A 22,134-nucleotide genomic window follows, 5' to 3' on the forward strand; every position below is an offset into this window, starting at 1 on the left:
CCCTCCCTCCCCTTCCTTCCCCCGCCCCCCCTCGCACACATTGGTCAGAGCAAAGAATGTTACCCAGACCAGATTGCTGTGTATATAACCAGAGGATGTGATGTCTTATGCCCAATTATGGGTCTTGTGTAAACCTTCCAAAATCTTTAGTAATTATATAATTAAAATGACTTCTCTGGTATACTGACATTTAAAAAAAAAAACAACAACAACAAAAAAACAAAACCGAAAAGAACTTCCTGCTCTCAATGACATGTACTGAGGATTTTCATCATCGGTGTTCCATATGCAGAATATAGAATTTTTTCAGCCCCGCAGTTTACTTTTTCTTTTAAACAGATGAAAATATAACTTCTGAAAGGCATCCGGAAAGGTGTGCTTATGGATTAAATGCTGTCATTATTCAGTTTTACATTGGACTAGCTGTCTCAAACCGTTCATATGCTATTAATTTGCTAAAGATGCAGGCAGAAACTTTTTCTCTTAAAATATGAGGCTGCAATTTATTTGTATTACTCTGACGTTTTGTAGAACTCTACATTCACCTAATTTTTTTTTTTTCACGTTGTTCATTGGTGTTTACCACTTAGTGGTGATAAAATTGTAACAAAATCAAATTCCACAGTTTGCTGAAATTACTGTTCCATATGGATCACTACTAGCTTTTTCCTTCCATTTTTGAAGGTCAGTTGCGCTAGGTCTGACTTGCCCAAAAATGTATCGGGAACGTTGGGGTCTTTTATTACTAGTTTTGTATCTACATTTGGGTGCAGTTCCTATTCCTATCTCAGAACTTGCAAGGTCTGATCCACTATCTCTGGAAGCTAATGCCAGTTTTACCTGTGACTTTGATCGCTTTGTGCAGGCCTGTTACTGTAAAGGATGATGAATAATGCTACTAAATTATAAGCCCATATTCTAGGGTTAAAGTATACCACACAAGTCAGTGGTGACTTTTTTCACCTTTATTCCCAAGCAATGTAGGTCATCTTGAAAAAGGCTGTACAAAAGCAGCAGTGTAAGTTATTAGGAAAGGTTTTTTTTTAAACTCAGATTCAAATTTGTTTAAAAAAATTGTTATTAGATAATGTGAGTGCAGCTGTGATTAAATGAAGATTATTCTTTGTTATTATTAATTTCTTTCCTCCTTCATATTACGGTGCAGTACTTACAAGTACAAATATCACAGAACAGAGTTGATAATGTAGCGCACAGTTAATCTTTGGAACTTCTTGTTGTTTCATATCATTAGATTGCTTAGTAAAATGTGTACTAGGTCTTGAGCTTTATTTATTATTTACTGCTGTGTAAGTAGACAGTGTTTTGCAATTGTGTAACAGCTTTTTACCACTGGGTAAAAATAAAGTTGTGACTCCTGTTATTAATAAATAGATCACTAGAAAAAAATGGTTTTATAAAAATCCCCCATCAAAGGTTCCTTGTAAGGGTTTAAAAATCATACAAAGCTGTGTTTTATACTGTGAAGCGATTCTTGTTTTAATGTATTTTATATATGTAGTGTGAATAGGATCTAATGAATGCATAATCATGCTATCTATATTATACATTGATAAACAATGATTGTGTACCTGTATTCTGATTAGTACGGAAGGGAGATCATAAATGATTGCAGATAAAAAATTTTTCTCCCCCAAACACACTGTGTTGTACAGCCAAGATAAGATGTCATCAGGATATACTTCCCAAGATGTTTTGCCTTATGTTCTGCTGTTCACACCTCCCTCCATCTAAATTAGCCACTCTGGCTACACTATGCTGCTTCTCTTTCACCTTCTCCCTCCTGATCTCTCCCCAGTCACCAATAGGGTTGCCAGTGGTTTATTCTGTGGTTTTAGAATTCTGCATGAAGGATACAGAATAGATGGGTCCTTTCGTTTTCTTTAGGACAATGGTCAACCCAAAAGGAAATCTGGACTGGGTGATGTCTGTGTTTAAATATTGCTGTGTTTGCTTATAGTACTATTTTTTTTTCCGTGAGGGTATAGGTTTGGCTACAGTTTTAGGAAGAAGACAAGGTTAGACACTTACTTGAAAAAAAAAAAGAAAATCTTGTCCAGAATGCAGCTAAAACTCTCAACCTCAGAGCTATCACATAGGAATTTTTTTTCTTTTTTCTGTTTTTTTTCGAAATAATAACTACATTAGTGCATATGTGTGCTTCTTTATAACATCAGCACATTACCGGTTATGGTACTAATGAGGTTCTGAGCTTTATGTCGAGTATTAAGTGCTTTTAGGACTGGATCCTGTATACTGTTAAGTACCAAATGTGTAGCACCATGGCAGCTGCGTCTGCCACAATCCTGCGCGTTCCTTTTACGTGGTAGCGGTGTCCATGTGACAAGGCAGTGAGCTGGCTCCGGAGCTGCCTGCGCCAAACGCTAACTGCTGGGGTTTTTTTTCCCCGTGTTGATTTTTGGCACAAGTGCTGGTACAAGGGAAGGCGTAACACTGTGGGTGTGGTGGGACTGTGGCAGCTCTGATTTAGAATGGGTTAAGCTGGGTCAATACTTTTGGAGTTGGAGCATATTTAATACATACAGCCTGTAAACCTACCTTGCAAGTTTGCTCCCCCGCCTCCCCCCAACCTATTTTCCAAAGAAAACAAGACTTATACACCCATACAGTCTGTCTGTCTGTCACTCAGCAACTTCTGAACTTGTTAACTCATTTCAACCAGATTTGACAAAGGGGTGTGAAGTTCTTAAGTTTTGTGGAAATTATTGACTGGCCAGAGGAAGAAGACAATGAGGGAGAGACGTTTATAACTTAGCCTCTCTACCCATGCCAAGAAGCAGCAACCAGCTGGCCTGTCAGTGCACAAGGTAATTGAATTAGTCATTTGTCTGTATAGGGGACGTGAGGGTTTGAAGTACTGGGAGAAAGAGTAGGTTAAGCTGTGTGAGACACAAACATGTAGAAACTAAGCTCCAGTAGATTTCTTGCTCACAAAGCTTGAATTTTGTAATGCTGAGATAAATATCTCAGGAAAGTTAAGGAGTCTTTATTTGGCCCTATTTCAAGTGTGTGTGTGTAAGCATGTGCGTAATTTTTTTTTTTTTTTAAATATATGCACCAAAAGACTTATATTGGTGTGTGCTGGGCTGTAACAGTAACTGGATTAAATGACTCTTAGTCTGAAGCAAATGCCCGGACTTGCATCAAAATAACTAAATTGGTTTCAGTTTTTGTAGGATCATCCCTTATGGCAAGAAGTCAAGAAGTCAGGCATCAGTTGCTCCAGGTGGAAAGAAATCTAATACAGATTTTCCATACTCCCTAAAAGAGAGTCCTAGGCTGTGAAAAGATATATTTACATCTGCATGTGTAATCCTTGTTTCTGCAATGAAAAGTTTCCAAAGTCGACCTTACAGATAAAAGGTTAGAATCTATAAATTTTGTACTTCAAGTACAACTTCTGTTTGCCAAAGCCTGATTCTGCATCATGAGTACAAAGGAGTGTCTGCGTACCTCTGTTGTCCTTCATGTAGGACAAGTGCCTAAATTTATGCTAAAGCTTTCTATCTGTTTTGGAGAGATCAAAATGGAGTGTATTTGTTCTTGGTATACACAGTAATGTTCATTGCCCATAGTTTTGGTGTATTTTGGTCATTCGTAAGACCATTAACATCTATTACAGTTTCCCAGGAATACCAGATCTTTTTTTATTTAGTTTCTGTGTTACAAAAACTTTGAGTCCAATGGTTTAAGTAAAGAAGTAATGAAGTCTCCTACATTGATGTATTGGATATCTTTCTGCTTTGGGGGAAGGTTATGCTCTGTGCCCCACTCCTGCTCTGGTGCTTCCTGGGAGAATCACAGTTACGGAGTAGACCAAAGCTGTCCAACATGTGTCAGGCTTTTGCTGCAGGTGTGCAGGGCATTAAGCATAATAAACATTACCTGCACTGGATATGGAGGATTTAATGTATATGCATAGAATTAGAGTACTGTGAACGCTTTGTCAGCCCGGCAGCTGCCTGGGAACGTCAGGCTTGCAGCTTGCTTTACATTGGCAGTTTCCTCACCAGCATGGTAAATCTGGTGTGCCCGGCAAGCGCTGAATTTGCAGTGCCTGTACAGAGGGACAGCTGTGTGCCTATGTTTATTTGGCACATTAAGCACACTTACTCTGCACATGCACAGTGGTACCATCGGGGAGGGCAGGTGGTAGCCAGAGGGGGCTGCCACTGTGGTGGGGACAACTCGTTTGGCCCACCCTCCAGTCTGGGTCACTTCTGTAAAGGCAGTGAGTATGCCCCAGGTGTGTTGTAACGTGGGTCACCTGTGGCAGAGCTTGAACTTCCTCTTACAGCTTGTGGCTGTGAACTATTTGGTCTGCTTGGAAGAGGAGGTAGTGTGCTTCTCTAAGATTTCTAAATTGTGCTGATTAAATATATTTAGCCTCATATATTATAACAGATGGTGTAGGAAAAGTAAATCAGAACTGTTCAATGTGTGGATAATAAAAGCAAAGAAGAGAAGAAAACATGACTGAACTAACAGGAATTGAGAAAATGAAAGGTTTGTTCAGTTGACTTTGTCATTACCTAATCTTCTCATGTTTTCTGGTTGTTAAGTACTTCTGTTTCTCAGTTATGTGGTGTTTCTCTGTTCAGCACTTGAATAGGAGGGGAAGCATACCTGGTGATTTTTATTATTGTTCATGGTACTAAACTGTAGTATCTGAATGAAGTCCAGGATTTTAGTCCGAGTCCTTCAGTTCTTGATGAAATGGGGGTGGGGGGTGGGAGAAAGCAAACTAAAACATACAGTGAAGTTACAGAACATCTATCAAAATTCTGCTTTTATAATATATTGCTTTTAAAAAAGACTTTTAAATTGTTGTAAAAGAGGAGAGCAAGATCTAGATGTAGATTCTGAAGTAAAGAAAACACTCTAGAAGAATCTCCTATCATTTAAATTGTACTTCCTATTAGAAAGTTTAGTGAACTGTTTTTGAGGTGATTAAAATCTCTGAATCTGGAATACTTCTTAAAAGATAACTTGCATAGCGGTTATTGTGGTTCTTCTCAATAACTGAGTTTTGCTGGTTATACTGCTGCCTGTTCTTAAAATGTTGTTCATCCATACGTAGAAGCTGGGAGGACACAGACAAGCAACAAATGAACACTCGTAAAACATACAGTTCTTTCAGCAGGCTTTTACGGACTATTTTTTATGCTCTCCTCTGAGATACTTCCTTTAGTTGCATTTTGACAAGGTAACTAAGTAATTTTAGAGCCTGGTTGCTAGAGGAAGGGGTTATCCCATTATTCCTGCTTCGGGCTCCATGTTCTTATCCCCTGCCTTGCATTGGCATTTGTAGCTCCCTGAACCAGATCACCACAGAAACTAAGCCTCCAAAACACCCTGAGTAGTTGTCAGCTGGTTTAACTCTTGGAACTAACTAGCAGAGTTCAGTGAGTGTGTAAGAGAGGCGGTCACCAGGTATGCAGTTGGGAGCGGGAGGAAGGAAGTGGGACTGCCCCTCGTCCTCGCAGCTAACCGTTAGATCAGTTTAGCTGCCATGTGAGGCTGGAGCCTTGCACAGTGACTGGCGATGGTCTTGTCCATTTGAGCTGTCGAAATGCTGCTGTGGCTCTGTTCTACGATACGTGCTATCATACATACAATGAAACCTACTGTTCGTTGTAACAGAAACCTGCAGTTTCCATTCCATTGCTAGGTTCGTCAGGTCTGATGTCTTAAATGTGAGAGTTCAGGCACTGCTTTGTTCTAGGAGCTCGAACTGCTGCATAGTTGTTTTCTGCCTAGAAACATTGTCACTAAGGCTAGGTTTGTTTCTGGTAAGCAGCTATATTTTCTTGATTCTACTTAGTTTATTCAGCAAAAGTATGTAGAAATGTCATTCCAATACATACCAGATATTACTGGTATTCCAATATCGAAATAATAGTAGTGTTTATCTTCTTGTGCAACTGGTTCTGTGTTCCAAAAACCTGATTCAGCTGTAGAGCTCTACCATGTGAGTGCCAGTCTAGTGTTGATAGAGTATATAAAGTTTTTCCTCGGTTTCTCTGTCCTGCTTGACTTCATTGAGCTTGGTAGGTGTTCGGATTAGGGTTGTTTGTTTGATGATGGTTTTTGCAATTATTAGTGAAAACTGATTTTAAAAATGAACTAAACCTCTTACCAGACATTGCTCTTGGGCTGGAAAAATACGGGGGGTGAACAGCAAGCGTACCTGTGGGTTATTCTAGCTGTAGGCCCCTGGAAGGATAGTCCTCCTTATGTTCCAGAGAACTCTTTAGTTCCTAGCTCCCGAACACAGCATAGAGAAACAAGCACTCCTGGGAGTGAGGTTGGGAAGCAAAAGCTTGGGTTTTGTCCTGTTGTGAATTGCCATTACAAGGCAAAATTAACAACCGTACTTGGAATTATTACACTTGTTTTAAATAACCACTGTCCAGACCAGCAGAAGAGCTGAATTTGCAGTCTTATGGTCATCATACTGTGTGCATGCTTTTATACCAAAGGACTGGTTAGCATGAATAGGTCATGTTACAGTAACTATTTCCTTTTGGTGATCCCAGTTTGTAGTGTTTGGTAACAGCCCGTTTGCCTTAAGGGCTCCGATCTGTGGATTCTCTTCTGTTGCTTGTTTGCAGCTTATGCATCTAGAAGCAAAGGTTTGAGGGTTTAGCCTCTTGCTTTCTGAATAGGGGTGAGTTGTAGCTCTACAGTCAGTCTAAATTTCAAGCTATCTTTGTATTTGGACAGGTTATTGTAGGATGACAGGTTACCATATGTCAGCTGATCTGTGGTATCTGATTCACAGTAATTGTTCATGTGTATGCTCTTAGCCTGTGGCAAATGGATGGTAATTTGAGTTAGCTTGACCCTCTTTCATTACGCTCCTTCAAGGCACTCCCTTCTCCACGTGGATTGTTAGACCTGCTGGAGTGCCTTGGCTAAAACAATAATGCAGTTTCTGTCCCCAAGCTAGTTTGGGTGTATCTATGCAACAGTAAGGTGAGGGCTTCGCCACAGTTTCCTGTGTTGTTGCTGTTTTGAGACCATACCTTGCTGAAGGAGTGAATACTACAAAGATGCTACCCTGAAAATCAGTCAGATGTTATAGTTACCGGGTGTGTTTTTCTTTAGCAAAACTTATGAAAACTTTATTAGTGCATTTTAAAACACCACAAGTAAGTTGTTTATTTCACAGTATCTTGGTATACTTCTTTCTTGTGTTTAAAGAGGTAGCTTTTACTTCGAGTTCTTTCAGAAGATGCTTGGTAATTGAAATCATTCTAACACTGCAGTAATGCTTTTGGATGTTCTGATTCAAAGCCCGCTGAAATCCTGGCTAGCTGAAAGATTCCCATTGACCACAAATGGCACTTGAATTTGATCTGAAATGACGTGAAAGGTAAAACAATTGATTTTCTTTTTAGTGCTTAGTTCTTATTTGAGATTTGATTTTGCAACAGTAAATATGTAGCTATCCAGTCTGGTTCATCAATAACTATTAAAAAACTAAAATACTACTTAAATGCATATGGAAAAATACTTTTCAGTAGTCAGATATTGCTGCCTTACTGAATTTCCAAGGCTCCCGAAGAGAAACTCAGAACTGCCTCTTGAATCTACCTCATTTCCCCATTTTCCACAGATGAATCTGGTTATTTAATTACTGCACTACTGATCCTGTGTGTATATGACAAATAAATAAAGCTTCCTCCCCATTTTTCATTCTTATTTGGCCAATGAGAGTTTTTTAGGAGGTATTGGGTAATATTTTCAGTTCCCAAGCTGTTTGTACTTGGGAAAGTGAGTGGAAAAGTGTGGTGTGTGTTTTTTGTGGGGTTTTTTTTTTCCCTCTTTACTTGGAATTCAGTCTTCAGACATAGGCCTTGATACAGACTTGCTGTAATCCTCTGAGAAATAAATAGTTGTGAAAGTTTGTCAGCATACCTTTAGAGAAAACTTTATGCTGCAGAAGCATAGGAAAACTTCTGATTTTAATAATTTTTCTAAGAGCTGAGGAGAAAATGGATGCTTTTTGGCTAAATAAGCCTTTCCTGACTATTGGGAAAGCAAGAGACCAGAAAGATGACCCAAATGCTGTTGGGTCATTAATTTAAATTGTGTGTAGTAGCTGTTCAAATTAATGTTTGCTATTTCCTTAAGTTGTTGCTGTCTTGAAGGAGGAAGGACAGCAACTTTGTTTACATGGTTGTTGTATTAGTCTTTGGCAAGATGTGACACGTCGCCTTTCTCTGAAGATGGTAAGATCTGTGACCATCTTTTTTTGGTAGAACGGTTCTGCCCCTTCACCTTCTTCAGCAGTCATTGAAGATCAGTTATTCAAAATACACCAGAATGTATTCTGGAATTTCACTGGCTCCGTTTTGACCTGTATTGACTGCAACTGCCCAAGTTGAGAGCACGGATAGGGGCAGGAGGCAGCTAAGCTCCATCCTTTATGACCTTGGAAGTTGCAAGACTGAAGGTCTAGGGTGGTTGCAGTGTATGAAAATGAGTAGCAGGTTTTCCATCACAGAAGAACCATTTCATTCAGATCCGTTTGGGGCTTCCTCTCCGGCTCCATTTTTAACTCTCTGAAAAGCTATATAGTAATTGAGCCTCTAAGGCATATGCTTCAGATTGTTGTTGAGAGAACCTCCTTCAACACAAGTTGTGCAGTCGTTTGGCTAGCTAAGCATCAGTGGGAAGGCAGGAGATAAATGCTTTGGGCTAATGTTGCTGTCTGGATGATTAGAAGAAGAATGGGTGTGATTGTGACAATGGGTAATATCTGAATGACTTCAGGTGGCATTTGATAACGAGTTAGACCCTTTCATATCTTACCGAATTTCTTAGCAGCAGCTGCCCATTGATCAGCAGCTTGTGATCAATAATCTGCTGATACACTTGACAGTATCAGTATGGATGCTTGCCATTGTCAAATTTTACCTTAATTTAAAAAGTTTAAGTAACTGAAAAAGGCATACCTGAGTAGGTTCAGTGGGTGTCTAATGAAGCTCTGTTCTGAAGATAAAGTCGTCATAGTACCTGTCGATGTGATGCTGGATTTCCCATTTTGTCCAAGTAATGTTTGAACATCTGAGCTTGTTAATGTTAAAAGTGTTAACAGGAAATGTTTTCTGACAGCTCTGTCTCATCTAAACCTATTTTTTAAATGCCAGAGAAGAAGAAGAAGAGGTGAAATTATTCTGATTTTCAGTTATAAACAATATAACCTTAATATGAAATTTTAAAGGAAAATATATTTGTCATGCTAATGTTGAAATAAACACTTTATCTTTTAGGGGCTTCTTGCTTTAGTATAGCTATTAGCTATAGTTTCCATAATTGGGCTGAAAAGAAAAAGTGAGTATAAAGAAAGTGTTAACTTATTTGTAAAAATGTGGATAATGTGGGAAGAAGAAGAATGGAAAATCAATTTTAAACAATTCTATTTGAAATTTTCAATATTGATACTGTGTGGTAGTCCAGTTTAAGATCAGTTTTCACATTCACTTCATTAATTTTTCAGCCTATGGTTTTCTGGCTAACTTTTTCAAGAAAATTTGAGCGTGCACTCTGCTGTGGGTTGCTCTTATGCTGATTAATACGGTGGAAGTTAAAAATAGGTAGCCTATGGAAAAATCATGATTTTTAACCTCTTTATTTGAAAGGCCTACCAAGCAATACCTGCCATCCACTGATGCTGTAAGAGTGGATTCATTACCGTGTTCTTGGGTAAATCCCAGCAGACTGACTGCATAGTTTGTTTCATTTATTTCAGTCATCTTAATGACCAAGATCACAAAGAGTGCCATGAGCTGCCAATGTTGGTTTTTTGTGTGTGTATGTGTAACATTTAGAAATGTTATACAATCGTGTGAAATCAAGAACAGTAGCTGAAACACTGAGCATGCTGAAATCCTAGTGAGTTGGGCACGGTGGTTTTCAGACTAAATATACTTTGAGTGCCACCCCAATGTTTCTTCCTTAGCAGCAAGGTTGGACGTCCAGCATTCCTCTGGAGTACCACTATTAGCAAACAGATAGTCCGTTGAAGTAGTACTGTAATGGCTAGGGAGGGCAGAAATTTTCGTCTGTTTCTGTCACTTGAGTGGTGGAAATAATTACCACTTTCGTAATGAGCAAGTTTTAAATAGTAAGAAAAACTGAAGAAGTAGTCTGTTTTAGTATCTTTTTAGTGACTACATCTGCATCAAAACATCACAATTATGAGTATATACTGTGTGTTAAACATTCACTATGATTTTTCTTAATATTTCTGGGTAGGGTCCTGTGGGCAGAAAGGTTGTATTTTTCAGTAATATAAATACTGTGTGTGCATTACGGTGGCTGGGGGAACGGCTTGAGCCTGGTTAAGTTTTCTTTTGTAAGATTTCTGGGATATATATTTTGTCTTTCCCCAAAATTCTTTAGTACTGCAGAAGTGGCCGAATATATTACAGAAAATGAATTTTAATTCCTCTAGTTTGTGAAATCAAAATATGGTTTGAGAAAGGGACAAAGAGGGATAGGTCAGAATAGCAAGATTTAAGAACTTGGAATCCACAAATCCTGCTTGTGTTGGTTTTGTAGATCAGTTTAAAAAAAAAACAACCTGTTCCTTTTTTATTAATACAGATAAATGATACACTTCCTCCTAAGGCATGCCTCTTCCTTCTGCCCGTCAGATATTTTTCATGTATGTGGAGACAAAATTCTTAAGTATCCCCTTCTCCAAATGCAGCTGGCAAAGTCTCCCCCCCAGATAAAATTTCTGTTAGTGAGAGTCTCTGTAAAAGACTTAATGATCTTAGGAGTTTAAATTAAATGAGAAATTACAAGAAATTTACTTTTTTTAGTGAGTTTTTTCTTTTAAGAAAAGACTCATGTATGTGTGCATATTTAACTTTTTTGCTTTAAAGTGAGAGGAGTAATTCAGTGGTTCTTTGTTTCCTCTTTCAGTATTTCTAGTAACAGTAATGCAGTGGGTGGAGTGAGGCTAAGGAGCAGTTTCTAGTGGAGAAGGTTCCTGACTTACTGATCTCTTCACAGGAATCCTTGTTTTTGTATATGCTAAGAGTTTACTTGGGAAAGAGCTGTTCAAGCATTGAGTGATGTAAAAAGATACTAATCAGTGCACTCAACTTTAATCCTTCCCTTCCGCCTGAAGGTTTTGCGTTGGGGTTACAGTAAACGTGGGGAAATGTCTCTTATCCCACAGATTTCTTACAGTTATTCTAGTGAAGGCCTAGAGTAATTTCAGGTACTGGTAAAGAATCCCTCTTTGTTTTACTAATTTGGATATTTGTCTTACAGTACTCTTGTGTCTTTTAGGCTTTCAGTGATGTCTGTATCTGTCCTCATTGCACACCTGGGATGTAGTGAAGTACCATTGTTCTGACTTCAGCAGTGGGAAATGAAAGCGTAAAGAAATGACATGACTTGCCCAGAGTCACCAGGGAAGTCTGTAGGCATGGTTTCACCTTGGTTTAAGCAATGTAATTGCAGATGGCCACCAAAAGGGATTTTCTCAGTGCTTTTCTTCTTCCTTCCTTTGTTGGTTTCAGTGACAGTGCACCTGTGCAATCGCTGGCCATTGTGTGAAGGAGCTGGTGGGAAAAGGTCTGTACTCTCCTTTCTGTCAGTATTATACTCTTAAATTGGTTTATCATGGAACCACATCTGTGGTAAAGCACAGAATTGAACTTGATGCTCTTGGGTTCCTGTGGTTGGTAGTCTAGTTTTGAACTATACAGTCTCTCTTGGTATACCTGTCTTGTTTCTGGACTTACTTTAGTGTTCAGCTTGTCCCACGATAAAAACTGGATGGTTGAACTGGGAGTTGTTGCTCTCAGTCATCATTTGTCCTGTGCTCCCAGCTGATCCCTGTTAAAGGCAAGGATCACTGAATGGCTCAAAATACGGTTGTGGCGGTGCTTTAATCTTTCAGGGCAGCATATTAAGGTAAATGGGAATTGCAGTTGGCTGGCTTAATTATGCTAGGCTGAAAACGGGAGCCACTCTTGAATTGCCACGTGAGCTGTATGGCCATCTGTCATTGGGGCAACAACTTGTATTCCAAGGGGCAGCTGGCAGGGTTGAGGCTTCAGCTGGCAGCCTTTCTTTTTTTTTTTTTTTTTTTTTTTTTTTAATTTGCCACTGCGTGTCAGTCAGAGTCCTTATTTGTGGGTAGGGAAGAGAGTAGGGGTTGCCTTAATTGTTTGTGCAATTAACTTAAAAAAAAATCCCAAGAGGAACAGTGGGCATTTCTGTGAGAATAAATTACGTTCATATAATTTGCATTCTGTGTCCTTATAGACTATTTCTTGCGGTTTTGAAATATAACAATAATGTGGCAGTTGTGAAGCCATAGGTGTGCCTGTGGGTGCACTGAACCATACATATGGCACAAGAAAATTATACATTCTTACTAAAATGCAGTGTTATATTGTGAAAGCACAAATACTGAAGGAAATGCATTGAGAGACAACCTACAGAAAGGATCGTGTGGAAGACTCAAACATTTAGATTTTGCGCTAGTTCTTCAGAAACTTTATCTTACAGGCTCCTGAGTAAGGATATAGGAGCTCTTAATGGCATTGATCATACGGACACATTGCTGTGAGCAGAGAGAGGAAAAACGCTACTAACATCATTTTATTGAGGAAGACTACGTGGGTTTATGAAAAGTAATTGTTGGAAAAATAAGTAGTTGGATAAAACACTGCAGTTGGCAGTCAAACAATATATGGCTTTTAATTTGAAATGCTTTGAATATTTTTATCAGAAGAGGGGGTATTGTTCTCTCTCTCTTTTTGGTTGGCTGGTTGGCTCTTTTTGGTTTTGTTTTTTCAAGACCAGGAATGAGTTGATAGTTTACTGGTTTCGGGAAGTCTCAGGGAGCCCAGGATAGCATTTTACATCGGCTCTTGCATAAGTCTAACTGCTATTATTTCTTCATCCCATACAGCCAGCTAATATGCTGAGGGTGAAGGATAGGAAACAACATAACTTTAATTAGTAATGGATTCTTAGTCCTCAGTCATAATCTGGACTGGTGCAGATGGTATTCTGCTCTAACTTCAACCAGCTGCTGGCTGCTCTAAAAGGACCTTTATAAAGATGATGATAGCTGGCATACGTGTACTCTATCCACTTCTCCCCACTCTTCCAGCACGTCCAGTTGAGCAGAGACCATTAAAGGGAATATGTGCAACGTGAATTTATCAGCTTTGTGCTGGTAAAAGACACTGGTTTGGTCTCAGAATCTGTCTCAGTGTTGATTGTGCCTTTCCAATGTTTAGAAATCATTGGTAGGGCCCCTAGGCTGTTAAGGTTGGAGTCTTACGAACATGCAGTAGGACATGTCTGAAGCATCTCCTCATTGCTACATGTAGTTCAGAGAAAGTCTGGAATTAAAATTTTCTGTAGAGGTGTCCTACTAAATTATGTCACCTGCTAGGTGAAAGTAAATTTTTGATGGGAAACTTCTTTGCTTTCAGATGTGGTGGAAGCATTTGTCTTTAATAATTGCTTCAGATTTCCAGGAAATTATATTTAGTTCTCTGTGCAATCTGAAAAATACAGTTGATTAAAAAAAAAAAATATAATCACTTGGAATAAAAAGTTACAATTGTAAGTACCAGAAAGGGCACTGACAAACTATTGTGCTCATTTATACTGGCAAAACGAAGTTCAGTGGCACTTTCAAAATTACTTCCAGTGTAATTATTTCTGATAAAGGATTTGCCTGATTATTGTCTGGATTTTGAGATGTTCAAGTCCATGACTTAGTTGCCTTGATTTTGATCTTTACTCTGACACCATTCTTCCTAATAGATCCATTAGAGACAGCTTTATGTTGGCAACCATATGCTGTCTTGTCTGAGGCTGTCCCATTGCAGCAGGGAGAGGCTGTGGAGTCCTGGTATTTTTTTTTTTTTTTTCTTTAATGGTTTTTAACTTGTGTTTTAATACACATTGGTCTTCTGTATCCAATGTTATTTGTGGTGATGAGTGGGGAGAATGTGGTCGTGGTACGACTTTCCTCCCCTTCTTTTTATCTCAAGTCTCTTCTTTGTTGGGAATCCAGAACTCTTCTGTATTTACAGTGAGCAACTAGTTCACAGTAAGGTTTGGCTTTATAGAAGATGAAAATTCATTTTTAACTGCTCTTTACTTAAGATGTCTGCAGCTCTTCGTCCACTAAAGGCACCAAACTAGATCTTTTTTGGCACTTGTGTCATTGGCAATTTTGTTGCTGTGTTGGTTCTAGAAGTTTTCCCTTTGTATGATTTTCTTCCATTCCCAACACTGTCATAGCTGAAGGTTTGCAGATCTCCAGCCACAATCCATTACTTTTCTTTAAAGGAAAGCTTCTCTCCTTTCCCGTTTGTTTTCTAAAGAACACAAAAGATGTCTTAAAAAGGCTTTTTTCTTTTGCCTAAAAATCTAAGCTGAAGTAGCCAAACTGGATTTTTTTTTTTTTTTTTTTTCTTCCTTCAATACATGTGACTTCTTTTATTTTGCTTTTTAAGTTTGAGGGCACTAGCTCTCAAGTGTGAAATGTGATTAACAAATTTTTCAAAACCTGTTACGTTATCTCACAGCTCTTCATTTTTCAGGAATGCTGACATTTTCTGACTAATAGATGGCACCGCGTATAGCGTGAATGGTTCTTACCCTTGGAATATAGAAGAGTTTGCTGCAATGAAAGATGGTTTTAGTCTTTTACCTAACTGCTGCTCTTAAAGTCTTGTCAGCATAATACTGTTTTGTGTATGCTTAATTATACATATTCAACAGTTTACTGCTTGGCAGTAAATCTAGTCTGAGCCCTGAATGTAACTTTTACTCTCCCAGTTTAGGTTGTTATAGATGTTTAATGTTAAATTTTTTTCATTCTGGTAACTGCATTTGACTAGTGCACTTGATGCAGAAAGTATCTAATATGTTATTGCTGTATGCTTTACTTGGTACCAGATGGGAGCCCCAATACATGTGAATTGCTTCTCTATATGTTTAATTAAAAGTAATAGGTATATATTGCTTAAAGGAGCTGTCAGCCTCTTGCCTGTATGCAAGGCCTAGAGTTGCTTGTGGACTGTTTCTCACACATGGTGCCTATGTACTTTTTTTTGTCGAGTAGTATGAACTGCTCTATTGCCCACATCTCAATTAAGATATTAGTATGACATACAGCTGTTACCTAGCACCAGCAGAGCTCTTTCTTTGGGGGTGGGAAGGTTGGTGTTGGGAGGAAGGAATGAATAGCAGTTTCTTTAACTGAAACTACAGGAGAAGTTACTAGAAAATAGGAATTTATAAGTTTGTATTGAGTAATTCTTCTCCTTCCATCCCCGATTCAGGAGAATTGGAGGGTGTACTGAACAAAGAAAAGTCTTTCCCCCCCCCCCCTTCCGTACAGAACTTTATTTTTAATTGCAATAGGTGTAGAGGTCCAATATAATTTTTTTCATTATTATAACCTAAACTCTGAATGGTTACTGCTTGGTTGTTTGGTTTTTTCTCTTCCATTTCCAACTTATTATGTCTGGCATTAGTCTTGCACAAGAATTTAGGTCTCGCTTGCTCCTCAGTAGGAGAGGAAATGTCACAGCACTTCTATTGATTATGGGTTCCCTTGACTGTGTTGGGTTGCTTGCTTGGTTGGTGTCCCTCCTGTTTCATATTTCCCCCCATGCTATTGTATTTGGTTTTGCTGTCTTTATTGTTATAGCTATCTTATTTTTCATGTACCATATGTGCACACTCAGGAAATAAAAAGTATGTGGATGAGGATATTTGGAAACTCAAAACTTTGAATATTCCATGTAAGCGAGGCAGATGATTTTTCTGCTGAAAAAAGACTTACGGTATATATTCCCAGCTGTGTCTACAGAGATTAGTCGGTGACTGGAAGGAGGGAGAGATTTATAATTTTGCAGTTAAGGATGGTAGGAGTAGAGGAGAATCAAGTGCAGGTAACTGTCCTGACTCAGGGCAGGTGTCTTGTCCTGCAGCCTCTCTTAGTCCTTAAAACTGAATGACCAAATGTAGGAATCTCAACCTCACTTGGAGAAGTCTGCTTTGTGGTCAAAAAGTGGAGATAACTCAGTGGTTGGGTGCATCCTAGTGGGGGACAGGGATGCAAACGCAATTTGATTAAGAGGAAAAGGCAGAGAAGATCTTAGCGGCGTTTTATATTGTTACTGATGGGTGGGTGAAGGCTAAATGTATTGAGCTTCCATGAGAAGGAATTGAAGGGAGAGAATCTTAGAAATGGGTGGATGTATTCTGGAGTGTGTTTATTTCTTTGCCTAAATGATTATAAAAGCAAGTCATGTTTAAAGAGGTAGCATATACTGGAATGTTGTGCTGTGAAGTCTTCATCCTCTTATTGGTGCTTTATGCCTTAAACTTCAAATTTGAAGTATTTGGGAACCAGCCACAGCCTCTTGTGTACAGATTCGTAGGTTTGGAATTCTCCTTTGCTGCCTTCTGTGGCTTTTTCTGCAAGTGAAATTTGTGGTCCAAAACACTGAAACCTTAACTTTTACAGAAACTTTGTATCATCTAATCTTATCTGTATTAATAAATTTGCACTGGTACATTGTTTAAAGATCAGATGGAAAAAAATATTTCGGATTTCTGAAACAAAGGACAGGTTGCTTCTCGCAGCTTTCTGTTAGGGTATGTGAGGAGAAAGTAAGCAAAAGATGAAGAAAATGTGGAAGAGGCGAGATGGTGGTGGAATTCTTTGTTTTTCATCTTGCAAAAAATGAAGAGTCTTCTGGAAAGGGATTTATGGTTCTTGGTAAATTAATACTGCCTCCTTAACAGAGGTAGAAAGCTCTTAGAAGAAATACTTGTTCCTACCAATATACTAATTTTTGAAGTTGGGAACAAAAAAACCCGGTAATCAACTAAATCCCAAAAAACTAACCCAAATGGCATATTTATAGCATCTGGATATAGGATGAATATTGATATATGTGGAGGAAAAAGAGTAAAGATTGCTGTGGAAAACTTCTGGATTAACTTCAGAATGGTGAGACATGATGCATGCTGAAAGTTAATATTTTAAATAATTATTCTTAAAATCTGTATTCTGTGTAAAATAGTCATAAAAATTACGTGTAAACAAATTACTTCAATAAATATACTGGCATTTTTAGTATAAAATGTTTATTTATTTGGTCTATAGAATATGAACAGTTTCTTTTTTAAATTAACCATGGTTTGAGAATAAACATGTCAAGAATTCAATCTGACGGTTGTTTAGAATACATCTTATGACATTTTTTTGTGGCTGTGTTGAGCATGAATATAACAAAGATGGCTAATATTCCATATGCTCAACCAAAGTACAAGGGGAAACACTGCAAAGCTCAGTGCTCTTGTAAAATATCCTTGGTACATATTAGAACACGTAGAATATCCCAGTTTTGCTGGTGGAAAAACAAACAATGAGCAGAGATCTAAGGATGCTGTTCTGGATGGAGTATAATTAATAGTTGACAAGTATTGTATATTTTAGTTCAGTGGAGGAAAACATCCACTTATTCAGTAGGCTGGATTTAACTGTGTTCGTGACCCATGTGGCATACTTTAAATTGAGTGCACAAAATATATTTCACTTGCTAAAAATGTTTTGAATGCTCGTGATTTAAGAACAACTCATGAAGGATTCTTTTCTTTTGAGTATTTAGCGATACTGAATCTGCTTGTGGCTATGCTTGCACTTCAAATATAACATAACAGACTGGATGAACGTAGTTGTGTAGTGGGGGCTTTTTATGCTTCCAGATGGACAGTATCCTATATGTTCTGCATGCGTAGGATTTGAAACTTACTGTGATCCATTGTACTGAGGTTAGACTCTATACTCTCGCTATCCTATGATAGGCATTGGTCTGCTGAGAAGGTGGATGTGGTATACGGAGTGGCCGTGTAAAAGATAGTATCATCAGTCTGTAGATGCTTTGCATGCAAGGTTTTCCTGTAGGAAGACTTAGACACTCTAGAGAGGCTCTCTTTGAGGTGAAGATCCTAGATGGTCAATAAAAACCTCCTGTCTCTAGACGTAATGGTTAGTACTGGATTGGGGCTAAATTGTTGGCATTAACCAGCGTTCCCTGAAGCATTGCAGTTCTCTGCAGTTTGCAATTATGCAGGAAAGGGGAAAGGACAGGAGCACAATGAAGCGGGCTCTGACTCTTCTCAATATTTAAGATTCTTTCTTTTTTATTATCTAGTATCTGTATGCATACATACATAGCTCTTACTTTGTGACAGAGGTCTTGAACTTTCCTCCACCAAAGACAGAACCTCCTGTAAGTCCTTTGAGAGTCTGAGATATAAAGTGGAATTTTTTTCCTGGAAATATTTTTATATACTTTGAAAACACATCTGAGAGGTGTCTGTTAATGGAAATAAATCTCTATGGTGATATCTCTGTTTTGTTTACTTATTCATTTCTGGTTATAACTGGACACTTCCAAATACCATAATATTTTCCCAGAATATCACTGTAGATAGTGCAGAGCATCTGTCTGCTACTCGTGTCCATTGTGCCTGTCGACTGGAAATAAAGACTCATTCCATCATAGTTCAGGCTCTGGCCTGTTTCTCATCTTGTGCCAGTATCAGAAATCCGCACAGCACTGACATGAAATAATTCACTGACTGTTAAGTATTACACTTCAACGATAGCAGCCTGATTTGATGTCAGGCTTCATAGTTTTTTCAGCCATGGTTTGACTGATGCACCAAAATTTGTTTGTGCTCCTTACTTGTTAGTCATCAGTGGTGGCATATGCTCTGACATCTAGGGGAAAAAAAAATATTGTCAAGCCAGCAACTGTACAATGACGGGGTTCTTCAAGGTGTAATCTGTATTTCAAAGTAGCCTGCCTTCTAGCTTTGCTGGCTGGAAACTTTAGGTTTCACAGGGTTTGAATAATGCCCACTTGTCCAGCTCTTACTTGGGAGCATAGAGAAGCCATGGGCTGTGTATTTTCTCCATAAGTTTAACTGCTGCCCGAAGACCTTTTGGGGGTGGTATGTTTCTGAAACACATGCATGCTTGTATGGCATCAACGTGCTTTTGTCATCTTTGGGGTGGAGGGAAAAGGTGGCCATTCTATCAACATTTCAATTGCACAGTAATGAGCACGGCTGTATAGTTTGCAAGTTCAGTAAAGAAAAATGTGGGATAAATGCGGTTAAAGAAATTAAGGACTCTTGGTACTGAATTGATCTCCTAAGCGTTAGCACAAGGTAAAGTAATTCAGATCAAACATTGGAAATTGTAGTCCACTAGGTACTCCTTCATTGTCATCAGCAGTTTTCAGTGGTATTTAAATTCAAAGGAGTTCATAGAAAATATTTATTCTACCCCTGCTGTGTAGCAGTGATGTCTGAAAGAAGCGGCAGTTGAAAGAATATAAGCAGTAATGTCTTTTAAACCTTCCCCACTTACTTTTGGAAGACATTAATCATTTACGTGCTCATGAATCAGGCAGAGTATCTCGAGATGGCAGCAGCCAGTTCTGGATTGGCTCCATCAGTTTCAAGCAAATCTTTGAGGGCAGAGTTCTTAAACTATGTGGCCGTCATCCCAGATGATCAGCTAGGAGAAGAGATGGCTGTAAGCAAGCCAGCAGGGACAGAGTGATGTGAACGTTGTTCATATAACCCCAAAACACTGCACAGTCAATATGCAGCTATAAGCCTGTGCGAAAACAAACTCAATATGATTACTTTTTGTGTCTTACTTCTTCCTGTTCTAGTCTTGCTTCAACCTTGTCCATGAGCTCTTCAGGGTAAGTTTGGGTTTTCCCCCCCTGCTTTAAGTGTTTGAAGTGACTAACTTGGCTGCGTCTCCAGGTGCTACTGCAAATTAATAACAGTGGAACAACTGAGTAGTTTTCAGGTGTGTCAGATTGGTAAGTTCAGAACAGGTGAAACTGTGACAGGAAGACTTGATGAAGAAAACTGAAACTGAGATGATGATTATGAAGACTGACAGAAAATAGGGCTAGGAAAATAAGTTCAATTTGCTGATGTTATATAACCATCTTGGTGCAGCCTGTAGATTCATTAGTTTGAGAACATACTTTGTAAGGGAGAGTGATTGCGTGTGGCTTCACTTTTAGCAAATTGACTGTAATTTAGAGTGAAGATGTAGGAGGTTGAATATATTATTACTCTGGTTTTCTAGCTGGTGTGATCTTGTCTAGCAGGTGAGTTTTTCAGCGTGTTCAGCCAGCATGGGTTCTAGCGTACTTCAATTTACAGTTGCAAAGATCCTTGAAACCATGAGTTGGCACAGTAGCACTTCTTGATTTTTTTTTTTTTTTAATTTTTTTTTTAAACACTGAGAGCCTAAAACAATAATATGGAAAAAGAATTAGTTACCTCTTTTTGTACCAGCAGGATCTTTAGATTTGTACAAAGATGGTGTACAGTAGTAGTGTAAGTATTTAATTCCAGATGAAAGATACTATTTTGTAGTAGAAGATACTATTTTGAAGATCACCCTTAAGAAGAAGGTGAAGAAGATACTATTTTGAAGATCACCCTTAAGTAGGTGGTACTTGTAAGTCAAGTACGTCATCCATTCTGGCACAAACAGAAATGACTGGAAGAGCACGAGAAGGATAGGAGGAGAGCAAAGGGAGCGGAGCTTGCTGCTGGACGCCCATCCTTTCTGAGCTATGGGGAGCTCAGCGTGCACAGCGCAGCGGTATGTGCCTGGCGGGACTGCAAGCCCCTGCTCAGGTCACTGTGCCCGAGAGGGCTTTACTTCTGAACAGAGATGGGAGGTTATCACTGCTCTGTTCCCACCCTAGCACTTAATTTTGAAATCTTAATTCTCTTAAGGAAGATCTGTTGGATGTCTTGGACTTTGTCTCACTTTCTTTCTCAGCTCTAGCAGTAAGGGATAAATCTTTTCCTATACCTCTGTAATCAAAGCTTTTATTTTTGTTGTAACCAAGTTTGAGAAGTGTAAATGAGATCTCGTGGTCAGGCAGTAGTTTCTTTATTTCTGCGTGGCTGTCTTCATGCCTGCCTTCCAGGGTAAACACAAATATCTCTTTACCTGTTGGAAAAGTCTTTAATGTGGAAAGGTGAGGAGGGAAGCAGCTTGAGTCCTCCTGTCTAAAACTTCTGCAGATCACCTTTGAGATTGACCTCTTCTTTAATTATATCTACAGAAAAAATACAGAAATTGAAAGTCGTGTTTTGATCAGTTACTCATCAGCATTCAATTTTGTAAAAAGGTCGCTACCACTCTAAAATAGCTTTTTGTTACAAATACCTCATCAGGTGCTAGCCCTTTAACTGTTTGTTATTAAATAAACATAGTGTGTTTGTAAAGGCTTGGTGATGTTTCACTTACCTGGTCAAGTGTGTAGAAGTACCCTATGATGTTTTACAACCTAACTCCTGGTCAAAATGCTTGGTAATGGTGTTTTTTCCCCTCAAACCGTTGGACCAGGAAGATGATGAAATGAAAATGAGTCCAACAGTTGGCAAGGAATGAGGTAATGTATATGTTATGGAAATCTAAGAGAAGAAGGGAGTGTCTATAACTGCAGAACAGTTTTTAACAAGTTACATATTAGTACTTTTAATCAAATCTTTAAATTACTGTGCTGAGAACGTTTTGATTTACCTAAAATAAAATATTTGATTTACCTAAAATATTATTCTTGTTTCTTCATAGTAGGTTTCTTGCTGACAAAATATATTTTGATACAGATTCTTCGATTGGTTAACATGTAACACTTGCCAGTGTAGAAAGTATCAGTGTTTATGTAGCAGTGTAAGCTACGTGAAGCTGTGTAGTTATACATGTGTGTGATTGAAAATACTATGGTCTGTCTTCCTATCCTGATGTCACGATGTCTGGGATTTTTGGATGTGTGGAGTACTCAGCAGAGTGAAAATGGGATGAGGTTTTTGAGATGCTAATGTACTACTAAGTTATGTTTTATAACAAAGCATTCCTTGGGTAAAAGCAGTTGGATTGGAGCTTCAGTGTACTAGCGAGGCCATGTAATAGGAAATCTAGAGGGTAAATACTTAAAGCCTTGATATGTTCAGCAG

At 38.6% G+C, this 22,134-nt stretch overlaps 1 protein-coding gene across 1 annotated transcript in view; it reads left to right on the top strand.

Annotated features, from left to right (window-relative positions):
* The first annotated feature begins 4,433 nt into the window (after positions 1 to 4,433).
* Positions 4,434 to 22,134, top strand: part of FBXO11 (F-box protein 11) — a 73,667-nt gene continuing 55,966 nt past the window's right edge. The window contains exon 1 of the mRNA XM_009586511.1: positions 4,434 to 4,545. Within this exon, the coding sequence (XP_009584806.1) occupies positions 4,512 to 4,545 (34 nt within the window). The 5' untranslated portion in view covers positions 4,434 to 4,511. The remainder of the gene's footprint in view (positions 4,546 to 22,134) is intronic.

The sequence above is a fragment of the Fulmarus glacialis genome, unplaced genomic scaffold (genome assembly GCF_000690835.1).
Source record: "Fulmarus glacialis isolate BGI_N327 unplaced genomic scaffold, ASM69083v1 scaffold13551, whole genome shotgun sequence".
Classification (NCBI taxonomy): Eukaryota; Metazoa; Chordata; class Aves; order Procellariiformes; family Procellariidae; genus Fulmarus; species Fulmarus glacialis.